At 38.7% G+C, this 17,608-nt stretch overlaps 1 protein-coding gene across 1 annotated transcript in view; it reads right to left on the minus strand.

The window, feature by feature from the left end:
* The window catches only part of Gr64e (Gustatory receptor 64e), a 50,645-nt gene that overhangs the window by 11,163 nt on the left and 21,874 nt on the right, over positions 1–17,608 (minus strand). Inside the window, exons 6-8 of the mRNA XM_073980309.1 lie at positions 10,553–10,827; positions 10,216–10,370; positions 8,223–8,385 (exon numbers count right to left, since the gene is read on the minus strand). Of these exons, the coding sequence (XP_073836410.1) occupies positions 8,223–8,385; positions 10,216–10,370; positions 10,553–10,827 (593 nt within the window). The remainder of the gene's footprint in view (positions 1–8,222; positions 8,386–10,215; positions 10,371–10,552; positions 10,828–17,608) is intronic.

The raw sequence follows: 17,608 nt of genomic DNA on the forward strand, positions 1-17,608 counted from the left end.
AACTTACTTGATGCTTCGATGCTCTTCGATGCTTTCTTGACTTTGCTAAAATATTGAAAATGAACCACCTGTTTTCACAATACAAATGATACGATTTTAATAATAAAAACACCTCCATAACCTACAGCCCTATAGCAACCCTTTTGTAAATTGTCAAGATTTTAGATATTCGATGAGAGCGTTTTGTTTAGTCATTACTAACTTCTTGCATAAGTATGACATTTATAGACCTAATTAATTGAATATACATATTCATTTATATTTACTTGTATTTCATTTGTATATATTCCACAAAAATTAAACTTAATATTTTTAATACCTTATTAACCAAACAAATGTAAGTGTACCCTAACAACACTTTCTTTCTAAAGGTACATTATGATGTACTCTACGTGGTTTTTTAATGTACGCGCTGATGTACGCAACCTTTTCGGTTGGGTACGTGGTTGTTACATTCCCAGCAAAATGTTCGATGCCAAAGATGACATTCAATCATGGGTGCAAGTGATCTAGCATGTCATCTTTTTAGCATCTTCATCGATGAATTTTATATGAGCGTGGACCCCAAAAGATGACGTTCTTTTCTGGATCTTAAGCATGTCATTTTAACCAATGCGTTGACATGTCATTTCCTCCAATGCTTTGGCATGTCATTTCCACCAATGATTTGACATGTCATTTTCACCAATGCTTTGACACGTCATTTTCACCCATGCTTTGACATGTCATTTTAACCAATGCCTTGGCATGTCATTTTCACCAACCCCTTGGCATGAAATTTTCATATTGTTTGGAAAATGGAAATGCTGTATTGAAATATGGTTTTCATGAAAAACAAAACTCTTTATTAATTCAAACGAATTCATGAAATAACTACAATTAATTTATCAGTTTAGTTTTTCAAAAGTTTACATCCAAAATTGCAATGTAATCACCACCGCTGCAACGCAAAAGATTACTTCCTCCGTTCTCCGCAACTGATATTCTTTCATCTTACAAAAGGTTTTTTCAATTATCTTCCCATCACCAGTTCAGATTTCGACATGGACTCCAAATGCACTCCTTTAAGTATTTTTATTTCGTAAATTACTTTTATTATATAATTTTGTTATTTTATAACAACATTTTGGTAATTTATACTCTTTTGTTTAGTGACGGAAATATGTAGGGATCTACACCCCGGCTTACTTTAGGGATCTCTAAGAACAAAATGTAACGAACGGGGAGGAGAGACTTTTTATGGAAAATACCATTTATGCTTAATTAATTTATTTTTAATTGTTTCTTTCCAAAAGTAGTTTCTTCTTTATTTCAGATTCTTGTTCCTTTTCGTTTCGGACTTTTTTTCAAATTCCAAGAAGCGAGATTTGATTGATTTCATTCTATGTCAGATTTAGAACAGACAAGGGGACTTTTAAAATAGCAATGTGTGCAGTCCGATTCTATTTTTAGCTCGATGGTTGGGACTTCATATAATACCAATTGTTTAGAAGTTTTAGTTGTTTGATATGCAGGAAATGTAAGACAACATCACGACGACAGTTCTAACAACTTTGGTCTGTTCCAGAAACTACAAGAATCTACTTATTTTTACTACGATAACAATTTTTCCTTTATGTTATCGGAGAAAATAGTAAAAATTAGTAGATTTTTGCAGTACTGGAACATACCAAAATGAAAATAAACAGGTGTGTAAATAAAAACACAAACATCATCTCTATTGGATCGATGGAATGGGTACAAATGCTGATGAAAAGATCGGATCTTTCACGACTTCCTTTGCATTGGTTCAAATCCTAATGAAAAGATCGGATCTTCCACGACTTCCTTTGAACCAATGCAAAAGATGACATGAAATCACGTCATCGCAAAGAACCCCTTCCGTCAAATTTTGCTGGGTTACGATGGAGGTTGCGTACCAAACATGTGTGTTTGACGAACTTTTCGAATCTCGTTGGGTACACTTACATAAACACTAAAATGGATTTTTAATGTTTGTGTTCGTGTACATAAACTTTATAATTTTTTTAGTGTTTGTGTACATGTACGGTACCTTATGATAAGGTACTGTTTGTTTCCGAACACTGCTTAGAAGAAACATATGACAGTTGCCCTGCCCATGACATTAAAATTATACAAGGCGATTTTAATACCAAAATTGGAAAGGAGAATATCTTTGGCCCGACAGTCGGGAATTTCAGTCTCCACAGTGAAACATCTAACAATGGTATGAGGCTGATAGACTTTGCAGCTGCAAAAAACATGGTAGTTAGCAGTACCAGATTTCAACATCTCGATATTCATAAGGGCACCTGGCTGTCTCCAGATCAAAGAACAAGTAATCAAATTGATCATGTTGTGATAGATGGAAGACATTCATCGATCGTGTTGGATGTACGATCGTTCCGAGGCGCAAACATTGATTCGGACCACTACCTTGTTGCAGCAAAGGTACGTACCCGTCTAAACGTTGCAAATAAAGCACGAACAGACACAACGCTGAAGTTGGACATCGATAGGCTGCAAACACAACATATAGCCACAGCATATTCCACTCAACTAGCCCAATTGCTTAATCAAAGCACTCCTCATCCCGATAACATAACAACTCAATGGCACAATAATGCCCACTACATGCAAACAGCCGCAAAATCCATACTTGGATACCAGAGACCTCCACAAATGAATTCATGGTATGACCAGGAATGTCGTGCTGCTACCGATGAGAAAAATGCGGCATATAGAGCTACTTTACAATCAGTAGCAACGCGTAGCGCACGAGAGAGATATCGGGAGAAAGGGAGAGAAGAGAAACGTCTTTTCCGCAAGCAAAAGAGAGAAATGGAAAAGCGGAAGTGTGTAAAAATCGAGATGTACAGGAACCAGAATGCAGTCCGAAAATTCTACCAAAGAATCAAGCATCAAACTGATAGCATTGGTACAGGCACATCCTCCTGTAGAGACCAGCAAGGTTATTTGGTAACTGATACAGATTGTGTGCTCAGGATATGTTGGTATCCAATAGCAGCGAAGACGACGAAGATACCATAGATCCAATCCCAGAAGATGGTATTGAATGTATACCGCCCAGCAAAGATGAGGTAAAGACAGCAATAAATCGGCTGAAGAATAATAAGGCAGCAGAAGCCGATGGCTTACCAGCCGAGCTGTTCAAAACTGGAGGCGACACGCTGATAAGGTGTATTCATCAACTAGTTAGCACCATCTGGCAGGATGAACGAGTACCTGACGATTGGAACCTGAGCATTCTGTGTCCCGTGCATAAGAAAGGAGATAAGACTTTATGCTCCAACTATAGGGACATAAGTCTACTCCCTATTGCCTACAAGATCGTGATCGTAAAGCCTATGATCAACGAGATAATTGGACCATACCAATGCGGCTTTAGACCTGGCATGTCCACCATTGACCAGATATTTACCCAGCGGCAAATGCTGGAGAAACCGAAGAGATGCAGATCGACACCTACAACCTTTTTGTCGGTTATAAAGCAGCCTTCGACAGCCCGCAGCGTTCAAAGGTATTCCAAGCCATGTCTTAGTTTGGTATCCCCGCAAAGCTCATCCGGCGTTGTAAAATGACTTTAACTAACACGAGGTCCTCAGTTAAAATAGGAAAGAACCTCTCCGAAGAGTTTTGTACCAAAAGAGGTTTCAGACAAGGACAAGATCCCGTTGTGATAGATGGAATACATGCATCAAGCGTGTTGGATGTACGATCGTTCCGAGGCGCAAACATTGATTCGGACAAATACCTTGTTGCAGCAAAGGTACGTACCAGATAAAACGTAGCAAACAAAGTGCGAACAGACACAACACGGATGTTGGACATCGGTAAGCTGCAATCACAACAGATAGCCACAGCATATTCCACTCAACTGGCCCAACTGCTTAATCAAAGCACTCCTCGTCCCAATAGCATAACAGGACAATGGCAAAACGTTGCCCACTCCATTCAAACAGCCGCAAAATCCATACTTGGATTCCAGAGACCTCCACAAAGGACTTCATGGTATGACCAGGAGTGTCGTGCTGCTACCGAAGAGAAAAATGCGGCATAAAGAGCTACTTTACAATCAGTAGCAACGCGTAGCGCACGAGAGATATATCGAAAGAAAAGGAGAGAAGAGAAACGTCTTTTCCGCAGGAAAAAGAGAGATATGGAAAAGCGGGAGTGTGAACAAATCGAGATGTACACGAAAATTCTACCAAAGAGTGAAACATCAAACTGCTGGCTTTGGAACTGGCACATCCTCCTGTAGAGACCAGCAAGGTAATCTGGTAACTCATACAGATAGTGTACTCAGGACATGTTGGTATCCAATAGCAGCGAAGACGACGAAGATACCACAGACCCAATCCCAGAAGATGGTATCGAATGTATACCGCCCAGCCAAGATGAGGTAAAGACAGCAATAAATCGGCTGAAGAATAATAAGGCAGCAGAAGCCAACATCCGGCGTTGTAAAATTAATTTAACTGACACGAGGTCTTCAGTTAAAATAGTAAAGAACCTCTCCTGTTTGGTACCAAAAGAGGTTTCAGACAAGGAGACAGCCTTTCGTGTGATCTCTTCAACATCCTGCTGGAAAAGGTTATACGAGAGGCAAACGTCAAAAGAGGTGGCACAATCTACACTAATAGCCACATGTTACTTGCTTATGCTGATGATATAGACATCATGGGCCGATCAGTAAAAGAAGTAAGTGATACCTTTATGAAGGTCGAAGGAGAATCTGCTAAAGTGGGTCTGGCGGTAAACGGTGAGAACACCAAGTTAGTGGTGTCGGACCAACTGTGGAAGTTGGTTCCTATAATTTTGAGGTAGTAAAAGACGTCGTCTACCTCGGCACCCCTGTAAACACAACAAACGACATTAGTTGTGAAATTAAGAAAAATTGTAGTGGCCAACAGATGCCACTTTGGTTTAAGCAAGCAGTTTAAAAACAAGTGAGAAAAGGCTATAGTCGGTACGGGGCCGACTATGTGATACCCTACACCACTGTGCATAATCTTTTCACTCGAAAACATTTCTTTTAGGGAGATACGAATGTTTTCACCTATCTGGCTTTTATACCAAATGACTTAAGGCGAACTGAATCAAAATAATTAATATTTAAATTTATATTTGACTACTATCGACATCACCAACATCAATATGCTTATATCTCTATTAGAAAGCTTCGTGATGATCCGATCAAAATTCCGACCTGTAGTGTGATTGCAGAAAAAGTGGAAAAAGGGATGTATTAACGACTATTGCGATATCTCTATTATTTGACCACCTACGCCAATCTACTTTTCATAATTTTTAAGATGGGATTTTCTACTTTCTTAGTCAGGCTTTGCTTTTAGATGGTCCCGAACCAAAGGTGTGATATTCTTTATTATTATTAAAATCGCAAAAATGAAAAATTGGGTTCTATTAGCGACTCTTGTGATATCTTCGTTGTTTGATTACCTACGACAACCTATTTACATCCTTAGAAAGGTGATATTTTCTACTTTCATGGCTTTTGGTAAACCCCTTATAGACGCTGAGATATTTGCTTTGCAATAAAATGTTGACTTTTTCTCCAAATAAATTTTTTGCTCATTCCGACCCCTAAATATCACAAAAATCAATAAGCTTTTTCCTCTGTGAGACCTCCATTAACCCTCGAAATTTTGTGACGATCCGATCCAAATTGCGACCTGTAGCGTGATTTCCAAAAAAATGGAAAAATGGGATGTATTATCGACTATTGCGATATCTCCGTTAGTTGGTCACCTACGTCGACCTAGTTTGCATCATTGTAACGATAGGATCTTCTAGTTTCATAGTCAGGCTTTGCTTTTGGAAAGTCCTCAACCAAAGTTGTGATATTCGTCATTATAATTCAAATCGCAAAAATGGAAAATTGGGTTTTATTTGCGACTATTGTGATACCTTCGTTGTTTGATCATCTACGAAAACCTACTTTACATCATTAGAAAGTAGATACGTTATACTTTCATTGTCAGATTTTGCTTTTGGTATATACCATACAGAAGCTGAGATATTCGTTTTGGAAAAAACATTGTCTTTTTACCCACATAAGTTTTTTGCCCATTTCGACTAAATATTATCCGACCATCACCAAAATCAAAAGGCTTCTTCCCCTCCGGGACCCCCATTAACACCCAAAATTTCGTGACGATCCGATCAAAATTGCGACCTGTAGCGTGATTACAAGGTTTAGATGGACAGACGGACGGACGGACACACATAGCCAAATCGACTCAGCTCGTCGAGACATTTTGGTATATATACCCAGCAAAAATTCGGATCCATTAGTCGTTACGTAACCCATTACAAAGTAATGTAAACAAGCTTCTTTTCCCATTACAAGTAAACTGAAAAGAAATGGTATACTTCTTAAAAAAATTACAAGGCAAACCTACTTACTTTGCTCCTCACTAAGTAATGAGGACGGTGGCACAGTGAGTGTGGGTCCGACTATAAATCCTAGGGTTGTGTGTTCAACGCTCACTGTCGGCACGCGAGTTTTTTAATTAAAAAAATAACAGTTCGTGGTGCACATGTGCACTGCAAATTTAAGTTCTTAATAAAAGTAAGAAGTGTGATGAAATTAAAAAAAAAATCTCTACATCAACTGTTCTAAAAATAGAATTTTTTTCAACTTACTTTTCAACTTCTAGTGGCCACAGAATAACCAGTTATTCTAGTGGTCATAAAATAACTACAAACTGAGTGCGACATGCCCTTGTAAAAATAATGGGGAAGAAAGGGGGTTTGCGAGTAGTTACGGCTGCCAAAAATCCCTTACAAAACCCATGATTTTGGGAGGACTTTTTTTGCTGGGTAAGTATGGGTCTACGACCATTATTTCGATGCGTTACAAACGTTTTGGCCAAAACCAACCTATAATACCCTCCCCACATAGTGGTGTAGGGTATAACAAAGCCACATCTCTTCAAACAAAAATAACGCTCTACAAAACACTGCTACTACCCGTGCTGATGTATGGCTCCGAAGCCTGGGTACTTGCGCAAGCAGACATAGCAGTGCTTGGTGTGTTTGAGAGAAAAATTCTTCGAAAGATCTACGGACCAATCTGCGTTGACTGTGAATATCGACGCCGCATGAACCACGAGCTGTATCTGCTATACAACGACATCAATATAGTTAAACGTATCGAGATGCAGCAATTGCGTTGGCTAGGCCATATAATAAGAATGAGCGAAGATGAACCCGCTAGAAAGGTGTATTAATACGGACCGCTTGGAGGTACACGCAGAATTAGCAGGCCAAGAAATAGATGGCGCAAACAAGTGGGTGAAGAGATGAAAAGGCGCGGTATTACAGAGTGTGAAGCAACAAATAGAGAGAAATGGAGATCTTTTCTTAGTTCGGCCTATGGAACAAATGTTCGGCAATGGGCCAGCTAAGTAAGTAAGTAAGAAGAAAAGGAATGAGTGTCCGGATTATTGAGGTGAAACAATTGCCGTGTGTCCGGATTACCGAGTCTATAGTGTAAATGTTGTTAGTGTCCGGATTATTGCGTTGTCCGGGTTAAGGAGTGACTTATCTGGCGATTAGACTTTGGGTTGTAGAGTATACGCGAATGTTAAGCAAGCGTTGAAAATTCCCGCCAGCTTGGGCTTCCATCTGGAAAGATGGACTTCAATTCGGAAAGATATTTCTCGTTCAGCTGCTTTGTACGGTGCAAAAACCCTTGATGGCGTATCTAACCATCTCTAACCGTGGGATGATAATACGGCCCTGGCTACAGTGTAAAAGTCCACTTAGTTCCCATTCATAACAAGGGGAATGATATTCCCAATGGGTAGATCTACCATAAGTGAATGTTTACTGTCTAACCATTTGAAACATCCTGCTCCCAACGCAGAATGATTTATGCTACAATTAACACCACATAAAGCGTTTGTGAAAGACTCTCACCAGAAATATCGTGCAAACTAGAAGGTCACACAAACAAATACGCGGCCAAAAATATAATTCACAACAACATCAATAAAAAAAAAAAACAAAAAATAAGCTCTAATATGTGTGGGTGGATGGTCTACACGTGCGACATTCAATTCACATGGCAGCGTCTGCAGTGTCTATAAGAAGGCCATGCTGCCAACCACAAGATGCCATTTAAGTGTTGCCTTCAATTTTCATTGCTTTTGTTTTCTTCTTTTTTCACGACTTACCTCCGAACACCAGTATTCCCTCTTGACATTGCGAAATATCATCAAAGGACGTTTCGACTCATCGTGGACGGCTGCTGCGAAGAGGGCAAATAGAAAGGTGCGAAATATCAAAAAAATCAACGAATACCAAAAGTACAGGGTGTGGGTAATGGATGGCTTCTTCCTGTTGTTAAGATGAGGACGAGTGTGTGTATGTTTGTTCCAAGTATAGGCCATTTGTCCGCCATGGGTGTAAACGTTGTTGGGATTTCGGTCGTGGCAGTTGTCATTATCGTTGATCACAGCATGCCGTGCAAAAAAAATTGTTGAAGGGATAAAAAATCGGAATAAATAAATTGAAATGTCTAAAAAGGTTTTTTTTTTGTTTAAACAATGACACCAAAAATATTGGTGAAAAAACAACAACCTTGAAAACAAAAACTGCCAATAATAACAGAACAAATAAAGAATCAGAAAAAATATGAACAAGTACTTGTGGGTATGTGCGGGCATTAATATTGGGTGTTCCAAAAAGATCCTACTTTGAATTCCAATTTTTGAAAACGATAATGTATATGCTTGCTTTAATATGATAAAATTTCACCTCGGTCTTCGAAGTGACTTTAAATGTGGATCAGGTACCTGCAGGAATGGACCGACTTAGTCCATCTTGCAAGTAGGTCTGATATTGGCAATCATTCCCTTCGATAGTTTCGTGCCCATACATACATATGTTTACACAACATCCGATAAATAATGGATTCATGATATGGGACCTATTTTTTTATCGCCGAGTCCGAACGGTGTGTCTTTAGACACCACTTCGTAGAACTGTTTTTCATGGCTGAAATACTCAGGAAATGTTAACCAACATTACACTGAGAGGATTTACTACCGCCGAAAATTTCTTTATTCTGTTCAGGGATTGAACGACAGATCGTCTTAGTGCATGGTGGACGTGCTCACCACTGCACCACGGTGACATTATACCCTCATTTTAGTTGGCCGCCGTTGGATGTTTTTGAGCTTTTGGGATATTATATCAGAAAATAAGGACTTGCCTACGAACAACAGTACATCTTTGTAAACAAGAGCACAATGGGCTGCTTTTGGACAATTTTTTAGGACGTTCCTCGAGTAGCCTTTAAAATGTACATAAGGGGAAATTTTGAATATATGTGCGTTATCCGATGTAGACTTTCTTGGAAGTAGATGTACGGTTGTAAGTAGCATTACAATTTGCTGACTTTCGGCATAATCGGATGCTCACTTCGTAATTTATAATACTCATCATTCAAGTGTGACCAACTTGGAATAGTTTAGAGCTTTCGAGTCATTCTGTCAGGATGTACCAACGAACAACACGGAAGTTGGACATCACTAAGCTGTAATCACAACAGATAGCCACAGCATGTTCCACTGAACTGACCCAAATGCTTATTTATAGCACTCCTCGTTCCGATATCATATCAGCACAGTGGCAAATATTTGCCCACTCCATGCAAACAGCCGCAAAATCCATACTAGGATACAAGGGTGGACCTCCAAATGAAGGGTGGAAAAATTCTTTAAAAAATCCAAGTTTTGTGATCAAATGAAGGGTGGAAAAAATCTTTAAAAATCCACGTTTTGTGATCAAATGAAGGGTGGAAAAAATTCTTTAAAAATCCACGTTTTGTGACCAAATGAAGGGTGGAGAAAGTTCTTTAAAAAAAAATCCAGGTTTTGTGATGAAGGTTTTCTTAGTTCGGGTTATAGGACAAATGTTCTGTAGAGGGCCAACTAAGTAAGTAAGTGTGTATGTCAAAAATCAAAGGGACTACCTTCCTACGACATTCGAAAATCACTTTGAGAAAATGTGGAATGTTTTGTTTTGCTTCTAATTGAGGGAGCAAAAAATTCGTTTTTTTTTAATTTAATTTCCTAAGAAATAAAAAACAAAAATTTTTTCTTACACCCAATAACAACATCACTGGAAAAAAACCACCCCCCCCCCCCCCCCCTTTCTACTTACTGCAAACTCTTTAGAATTTTATTACAGATAAAATATAGATTATTTGTCAGGCACAAAAGGGTCGCCACAGAAATGGTGTCATCCACAGCTTCACATAAATGGCACAGCATCCGATATGTTTTGCGTCTTTCAATCCAAAAGTTGCGTGTTGTGGGCTAATGGATTACGAAAGAAAAACACACAAAAAACAAGAAAAAAAAAGGTCAATACAAAATGCCATTAGAATTGAAAGAAGTAAAACAAAAAACTTTGCTTTTTTGTAACAAAACAATAATAATAACCCAAAACCAAACTAAGGACAATTGAAAGAAATACATATGTATTTGTTTTGCTTTACCTTTTTCGAATATTTCTCCATGTAATCATTTAACTGTCGAAATTTCGCCCTTATGGCCACACACAAACACATCACAAAGACATCATTAAAACTCCAGGCAAATGTTGACAGGACATTAATGATCTTACCGGCGATACCCATCAGCGTGGTGTATTCGAAAAAATAAAAGAATTGACTAAAATTCGTAAAGAGAAAACTATTGAGCGGCTGATTTTGAAAGCGCGGACAACGATTCACATAATAGATGATTGTTAGCATGCTGAGAATATGCTCCACTGTAATAAGAAAATAAAAATAAGGCATTATTTAAAAACAACTTAAAATTTAAATAAAAAAATATGAAAGATATTTATATTTAATTATATCGGCGGCATAAAGTATCGGTATTAACAAGTCAATGCTGGGGAATTATCTTTATTCCTACGTCATCACAAGCAGACTCATGACCAGAATATACTCACCACAATGGAAGAAATGTATACAGCACCACAAATTGGAATTGTTTTCTTGATGACACCAAGCAATAGAGATGACTGCGGAGGAGGCAATGGAATGGCCAAAGGTGGTGCCCAAAGGTTTTCAGAAAATCCACTATCAACAAAACCTTACCTAGAATGCTGCTGGCAGTCCATTCCATAGCCACGCTTCTTTAAACTAATCACATCTTCAAACTAAAACAAGTCGGCTTTGCTGATAGAGATTTACCTTAACCTTTTATAGAATACGAAGTATATAGCCAACGTTCTTTTCCCGAAAAATATGAATGTATATAGGATAATTTTGTGGACGTACAAACTTGCAGACAAAAATATGGATTTGGAATAAAGTTCAAATGTGTTGCGAAAGAGGTAGCTGGAGGTATGCATCGACATAGTCCATTTTGGAAGTGGATCTTATTTCGACACTAATTTCTTTTCGATATATATCGCACGGACCATTCATTTCAGTTGGTCACCTATAACTTAAAGATTTAGGACCACTATGTCAGGAAGCATCGACTGTCCACGAAAAACATAATATCGCTGTAAACAGGAACACATGGAGTAGTATCGGTATAAATTTCCAACGTATCTTTGAACAGACCCTAAACTGCACTTACACAAAGATGTTGAACTCTTGTGGGATATGTACCTAAGGAGAAGACCGATGTGGACCATTTTCGAAGTTTAAGTTATTTTGGACAAGTTATAAGGAAGGCAAAATGTTGGACCCAATCGGCATAGTCGTTTCAGAGTTATCTTACGCTCAAGCCACTACACATGGGGCCATAGGTGTTTTTTACAGCCATTTTTACAGGAAGTATGGACTAGCTCTTGAATAAATGTATAGTGTCGTAATGGGATCAGGGAATATAAATTGCTACAGCAACAAGTAAAAAAGTATCAGTCGGCTTTGCCGACAGAGATATACCCTCAGCCTATGTGAATTGAAACTTTCATCTACCAACAGATCGAATGTATTTAGGGTCTTTTCAGAATTTTTTGGACATTTGAACTTGCCGATTAGGATTAAAGTTCGAAAGTGTTACGGAGGAGGTACTTAAAGGAATGGACCGAAATTGTCCATTATGGAAATGGATCTTATTTTGGGAGTCATATCTTTTTGATAGATATCGCACCCACTAGTCATTTCAGTGGGTCATCGTATAACATTTGGACCAGTATGCCAGGAAGCATGAACTTGTCCACGGAAAACATAATATCGCTGTAAACAGGACCACAACGAATAGCATCGGTAAACATTTCCAACGGATCTTCGAACATACCCTAAACTGCACTTAAACAAATATGTTGAACTTTTGCAGGGAAGGTACCTTAAGGAGAGGACCAATATGGGCCATTTTAGAAGTTAAACTAAATGTGGACAAAATATTAACCCATATCGTACCGAGACAAATTTTTTATTTATTTTTTAAAAACAAAGCACTTTTTAGGATAATTAGGACCCACTGATGTCAAAAATATACTCAAAAAAATTTTCGGGGATTTTTTATTTTCGGGGAAAGTGGTGTTCGAAATTTCGAACACTGGCGCTTATGCTATATGTTTAGAAGTAAAATAGAATTGATTTATTTGCCCTTTTTTATTTATTTCTTCATTTTTGTATTAAAAAATGGTTAAAGATTGGTATTGAGTCTTTTTTGAACCTACAAAACTTTTCCCCGAAATGTGTCATCACTGGTCCACGTTTTGGATTGGCCCCCATAGAACGGTACCGCCCGATTTTCGAGAGTTTTCCAGGATTTATCTGCATTATTCTACAGAAATGGATGTAACCTAATACATATTAAGTCTTCTTTACGGCTACTAAAATTTCCTCCAGAAATTTGTCAGTACAAGTCCATGTTTTATATGTATTCTTCGTAGAGCGGTACCACCCAATTTTAGGGTATTTCAGGGTTTTAGCCGCATTATCCTTTAGAAATGGCCGAAATTTAGTATTTAGTCTTCTACGGGGCTATAATAACATTTCGCAATTTGTCAGTACATTTCTACGTTTTGATATAGCCACCGACATGTAGGTTAAGTACCAGTGTTCGCGCTTACGCAAGTAAATCACGATTTTTATATTTTATGAATTTTGTGATTTATTTTTTTAATTTCAAATTAATTTAAAAATTATACAAAAATAGGCGTTGCAAAAACGAACCCCTACCATCGAGGGGGAGGTTTTCAAGGGAAGAATTTTTTTATTTGCTGACAGATAAGATAAGACCATATGTACCAAAACTTGTTTAAAAGGAGATCCAACGTTTGGACCAAATTGGTTGCCCCATCCAAGTGATATCGTCCTAGCATTTTAGTGACATTTTTTAAATATTGAGGAGAAGTACCGAAAGTTGTGGACGGGTATTGCCCATGAAACTAAGTTTGGATATAATATGACGAAGACCAAATCTTGGACCAAATCGGTTGAACAGTTCGAGAGTTATCGTGCTCTCCGACCGCCACATATGGTGACATATGGGTTTTTTACACCTTTCGGGCTGTTTTCCCAACAAATATGGACTTGCCTCTGAAAAAATTTTGACCGTCGTAATGGAGGTAGCGAATGCAAATCGTTTCAACAAAAATCAAAATGATTCGAGAGCTGTTTTAAAGTGAACATATCCGAAATTTTGTGTGAGAGGTACAGAAGGAGCAGACAAATTTATTCGAAACTGATCTATATCTGGTAGATATATTAGGATGTGCAAAGGATGGGATTACATCGGTCACTCCCTTCAAGAGTTTTCGTGCGCACAATTTTTCCGAACATTTTTGAACTTTTGTGGGGGAGGTACCTGAAGGAGTGGACCACTATAGCCCATCTTCGAATTTAAAGTATGTTTTGATAAAATATTACGAAGGCCAAATTTTGGACCGAATCGATCCGTTGGAGAGTTATCTTGCGCTCCAACCACTACACAAGGTGTCATAGGGTCTTTTTGCACCTTTCCGGCCATTTTCTCAGGAAGTATGGACTTGCCCCTGATGACACTTGTACCGTCGTATGGGGGGGAAGTGAATACAAGTTGTTGCAATAAAAATCAAAGCGATTGGAGAGCTGGTCCTAAACTGAACTTATCCGAAATTTTGTGTGGGAGGTACCCGAAGGAGTGGGCCGATTGAGTCCATAGTGAAACCTCATCTAAGTCTGGTAGAAATTTCACGATTTGCAAAGTATGGACGAAATCGGTCACTCACTTCAAGAGTTATCGTGCCCACAAATTTTCCGAACATTTTGGAACTTTTGTGAGAGAGGTACCTGAAGGAGTGGACCTATATGGCCCATCTTCGAACTTAAATCAAATCTGGACAAAATATTTCGATACCCAAAATTTGAACAGAATCGATTGATCCGTTCGAGAGTTATCGTGCGCACCAGCCAGACAGACGGACAGACGGACGGACGGACATTGCTAGATCTACTCAAAATTGTCTGAAACGGATATCGTACAAACATACTTGGGGTCTAAAACCATTATTTCGATGAGGCACATTTTTGGTCGTATCAAAGTGTAAATACCCTCTTTAGACTAAAGGCAGAGGGTATAATTATGTCTTTTTATACCCTCAGCCTTTAGGCTAGAAAGGGTATACTCGTATCACCAATATTTTTGCAAAATTTAACATAGCTGAAGCCAAGGTTTACCCTTGTAAAACACGCGACTTGTGACTTTATATTATACAAACAAGTAAAAAAGTATCAGTCGGCTTTGCCGACAGAGATATACCCTCAGCCTGTGCAAATTGAAACACTTTTTTCACAAAAACTTATGTATTAAGGGGGTTTCAAAATGTTGGTCTCGTATGAACCGACAAAAATGTTGATTATGATTAAAGTTCAAAAATTTTGCTGAAAGGTACTTAAAGGAAACAACATTTACCATCGTAATTGAGGCAGCGAATGTAAGTTGCTTCAACAAAAATCAAAGTGATTCAATAGCAGGTCTTAAAGTGAACATATCCAAATATAGTCCATATTCGAACCTGATCTATATCTGGTACATATTATGAGAATGTGTAAAGTATCGACCAAATCAAGAGTTATCGTGCGCACAATTTTTCCGAATATTTTTGAACTTTTGTGGGGTAGGTACCTGAAGGAGTGGACCAATATGGCTTATCTACGAACTTAAACTAAGTTTGGAAACAATATTACGAAGTCCAAATTTTGGCCGGAATCGGCATTTCCGTTCGAGAATTATCTTGCGGTTCCACCCATAAACATGGTGTCACAGGGGTTGTTTTTCAACTTTCAGGCTATTTTTTTCAGGAAGTATGGACTTGCCGCTGAGGAAACTTGTACCTTCGTATAAAGGACAGTGAATACAAGATGTTACAACAAAAACCAAGGCGATTTGAGAGCAGGTCCTAAACTGAAATTTCATAATGTGCAAAGTATGGACCAAATCGGTTGCTCCCTTCAAGAGTTATCGTACGCACAAATTTTCCGAACATTTTCGAACTTTTGTGGGGGAGGTACCGGAAGGAGTGGACCGATATAATCCATATTTGAACTTAAACTAAATTTGGACAAAATATTACGAAAGCCAAATTTTGGACCGAATCGGCGGATCCGTTCGAGAGTTATCTTGCTCTCCAACCACTACACACGGAGTCATAGGGTTTTTTGTAACTTTCAGGCTATTTTCTCAGGAAGTATGGACTTGCCCCTAATGAAACTTACAGCGTCGTATAGAAAACAGCTAATACAACTTGCGTAAACAAAAATCAAAGCGATTCGAGACCAGGTCCTAAAGTGAACTTTTCCGAAATTTTGTGTGAGAGGTACCCGAAGCAGTGGACCGATTGAGTCCTCATCTAAGTTTGGTAGAAATTACACGATGTGCAAAGTATGGACCAAATCGGTTAATCCCTACAAGAGTTATCGTGCGCACAAGTTTTGCGACAATTTTTGAACATTTGTGGGGGAGGTACCTGAAGGAGTGGACCTATATGGTCCATCTTCGAACTTAAATCGAATCTGGACAAAATATTTCGATACCCAAAATTTGAACCGAATCGATTGATCCGTTCGAGAGTTATCGTGCGCACCAGCCTGCCAGACAGACAGACAGACGGACAGACATTGCTAGATCTACTCAAAATTGTCTGAAACGGATATCGTACAAACATACTTGGGGTCTAAAACCATTATTTCGATGGGGCACATTTTTGGTCGTATCAAAGTGTAAATACCCTCTTTAGCCTAAAGGCTGAGGGTATAATTAAATATTTCTGTATAAAATGAAAATTTTTTGTACGTGGCAAAAAATATTGGCCTTAAAAAGTAATTTGCGTGGAAGCTGTGACTATATTTATGTTAAACAAGTAAAAAAGTATCAGTCGGCTTTGCCGACAGAGATATACCCTCAGCCTGTGTATATTGAAACAATTTTTCCCAAAATACGTCTGTATTTAGGGGGTTTTAAAAATTTTGGGCATTTGAACCGACAAAAATGTTGATTAGGATTAAAGATCAAAAGTTTTGCGGAGGAGATACTACAAGGAATGGATCGACATTGGCCGTTATGGAATGAATCTCCAGCCACAACATATGGTGCCATAGGGGGTTTTTACACTCTTCGGGCTGTTGGCACAAGAAGTATGGACTAGCCCCTAAAAAAAACTTTTACCATCGTAATTGAGGCAGCGAATGCAAGTTGCTTCAACAAAAATCAAAGTGATTCGATATTAGGTCTTAAAGTGAACTTATCCGCAATTTTGTGTGGGAGGTACCGGAAGGGGTGGACAAATATAGTCCATATTTGAACCTGAATTATATCTGGTAGATATATTAGGATGTGTAAAGTATAGACCAATTCGGCCACTCCCTTCAAGAGTTACCGTACGAACAATTTTTCCGAAAATTTTTGAACTTTTGTGGGGGAGGTACCTGAAGGAGTGGACCGATATGGCTTATCTTCAAACTTAAACTATGTTTTGACAAAATATTACTAAGGCCATATTTTAGACCGAATCGGCAGATCCGTTCGAGAGTTATCTTGCGCTCCAACCACCTCACAGGGTGTCATAGGGGATTTTGCAACTTCCATGCTATTTTTTCAGGAAGTATGGACTTGCCCCTGATGAAACTGGTGCCGTCGTATGGAGGGCAGTGAATACAAGTTGCTGAAACAAAAATCAAAGCGATTCGAGAGATGGCCCTAAACTGAACTTTTCCGAAATTTTGTGTGGGAGGTACCCGAAGGAGTGGACCTATTGAGACCATATTGAAACCTCATCTATGTCTGGTAGAAAGTTCACGATGTGTACAGTATGGAGCAGATCGGTTACTTACTTTAAGAGTTATCGTTAGCACAATTTTTCCGAACATTTTGGAACTTATGTGGGGGAGGTACCGGGAGGAGTGGACCGATATAACCTATCTTCGAACTTAAACTAAGTTTGGACAAAATATTACGAAAGCCAAAATTTGAACCGAATCGGTTCATCCGTTCGGGAGTTATCGTGCGCTCCAGCCAGCAGGACAGACAGACAGACAGACGGACGGACATGGCTAGATCGACTCCAAATTGTCTGAAACACATTTCGTCCAAACATACTTGGG

The sequence above is a fragment of the Musca autumnalis genome, unplaced genomic scaffold (genome assembly GCF_047663935.1).
Source record: "Musca autumnalis isolate F117 unplaced genomic scaffold, ASM4766393v1 scaffold_4, whole genome shotgun sequence".
Lineage (NCBI taxonomy): Eukaryota > Metazoa > Arthropoda > Insecta > Diptera > Muscidae > Musca > Musca autumnalis.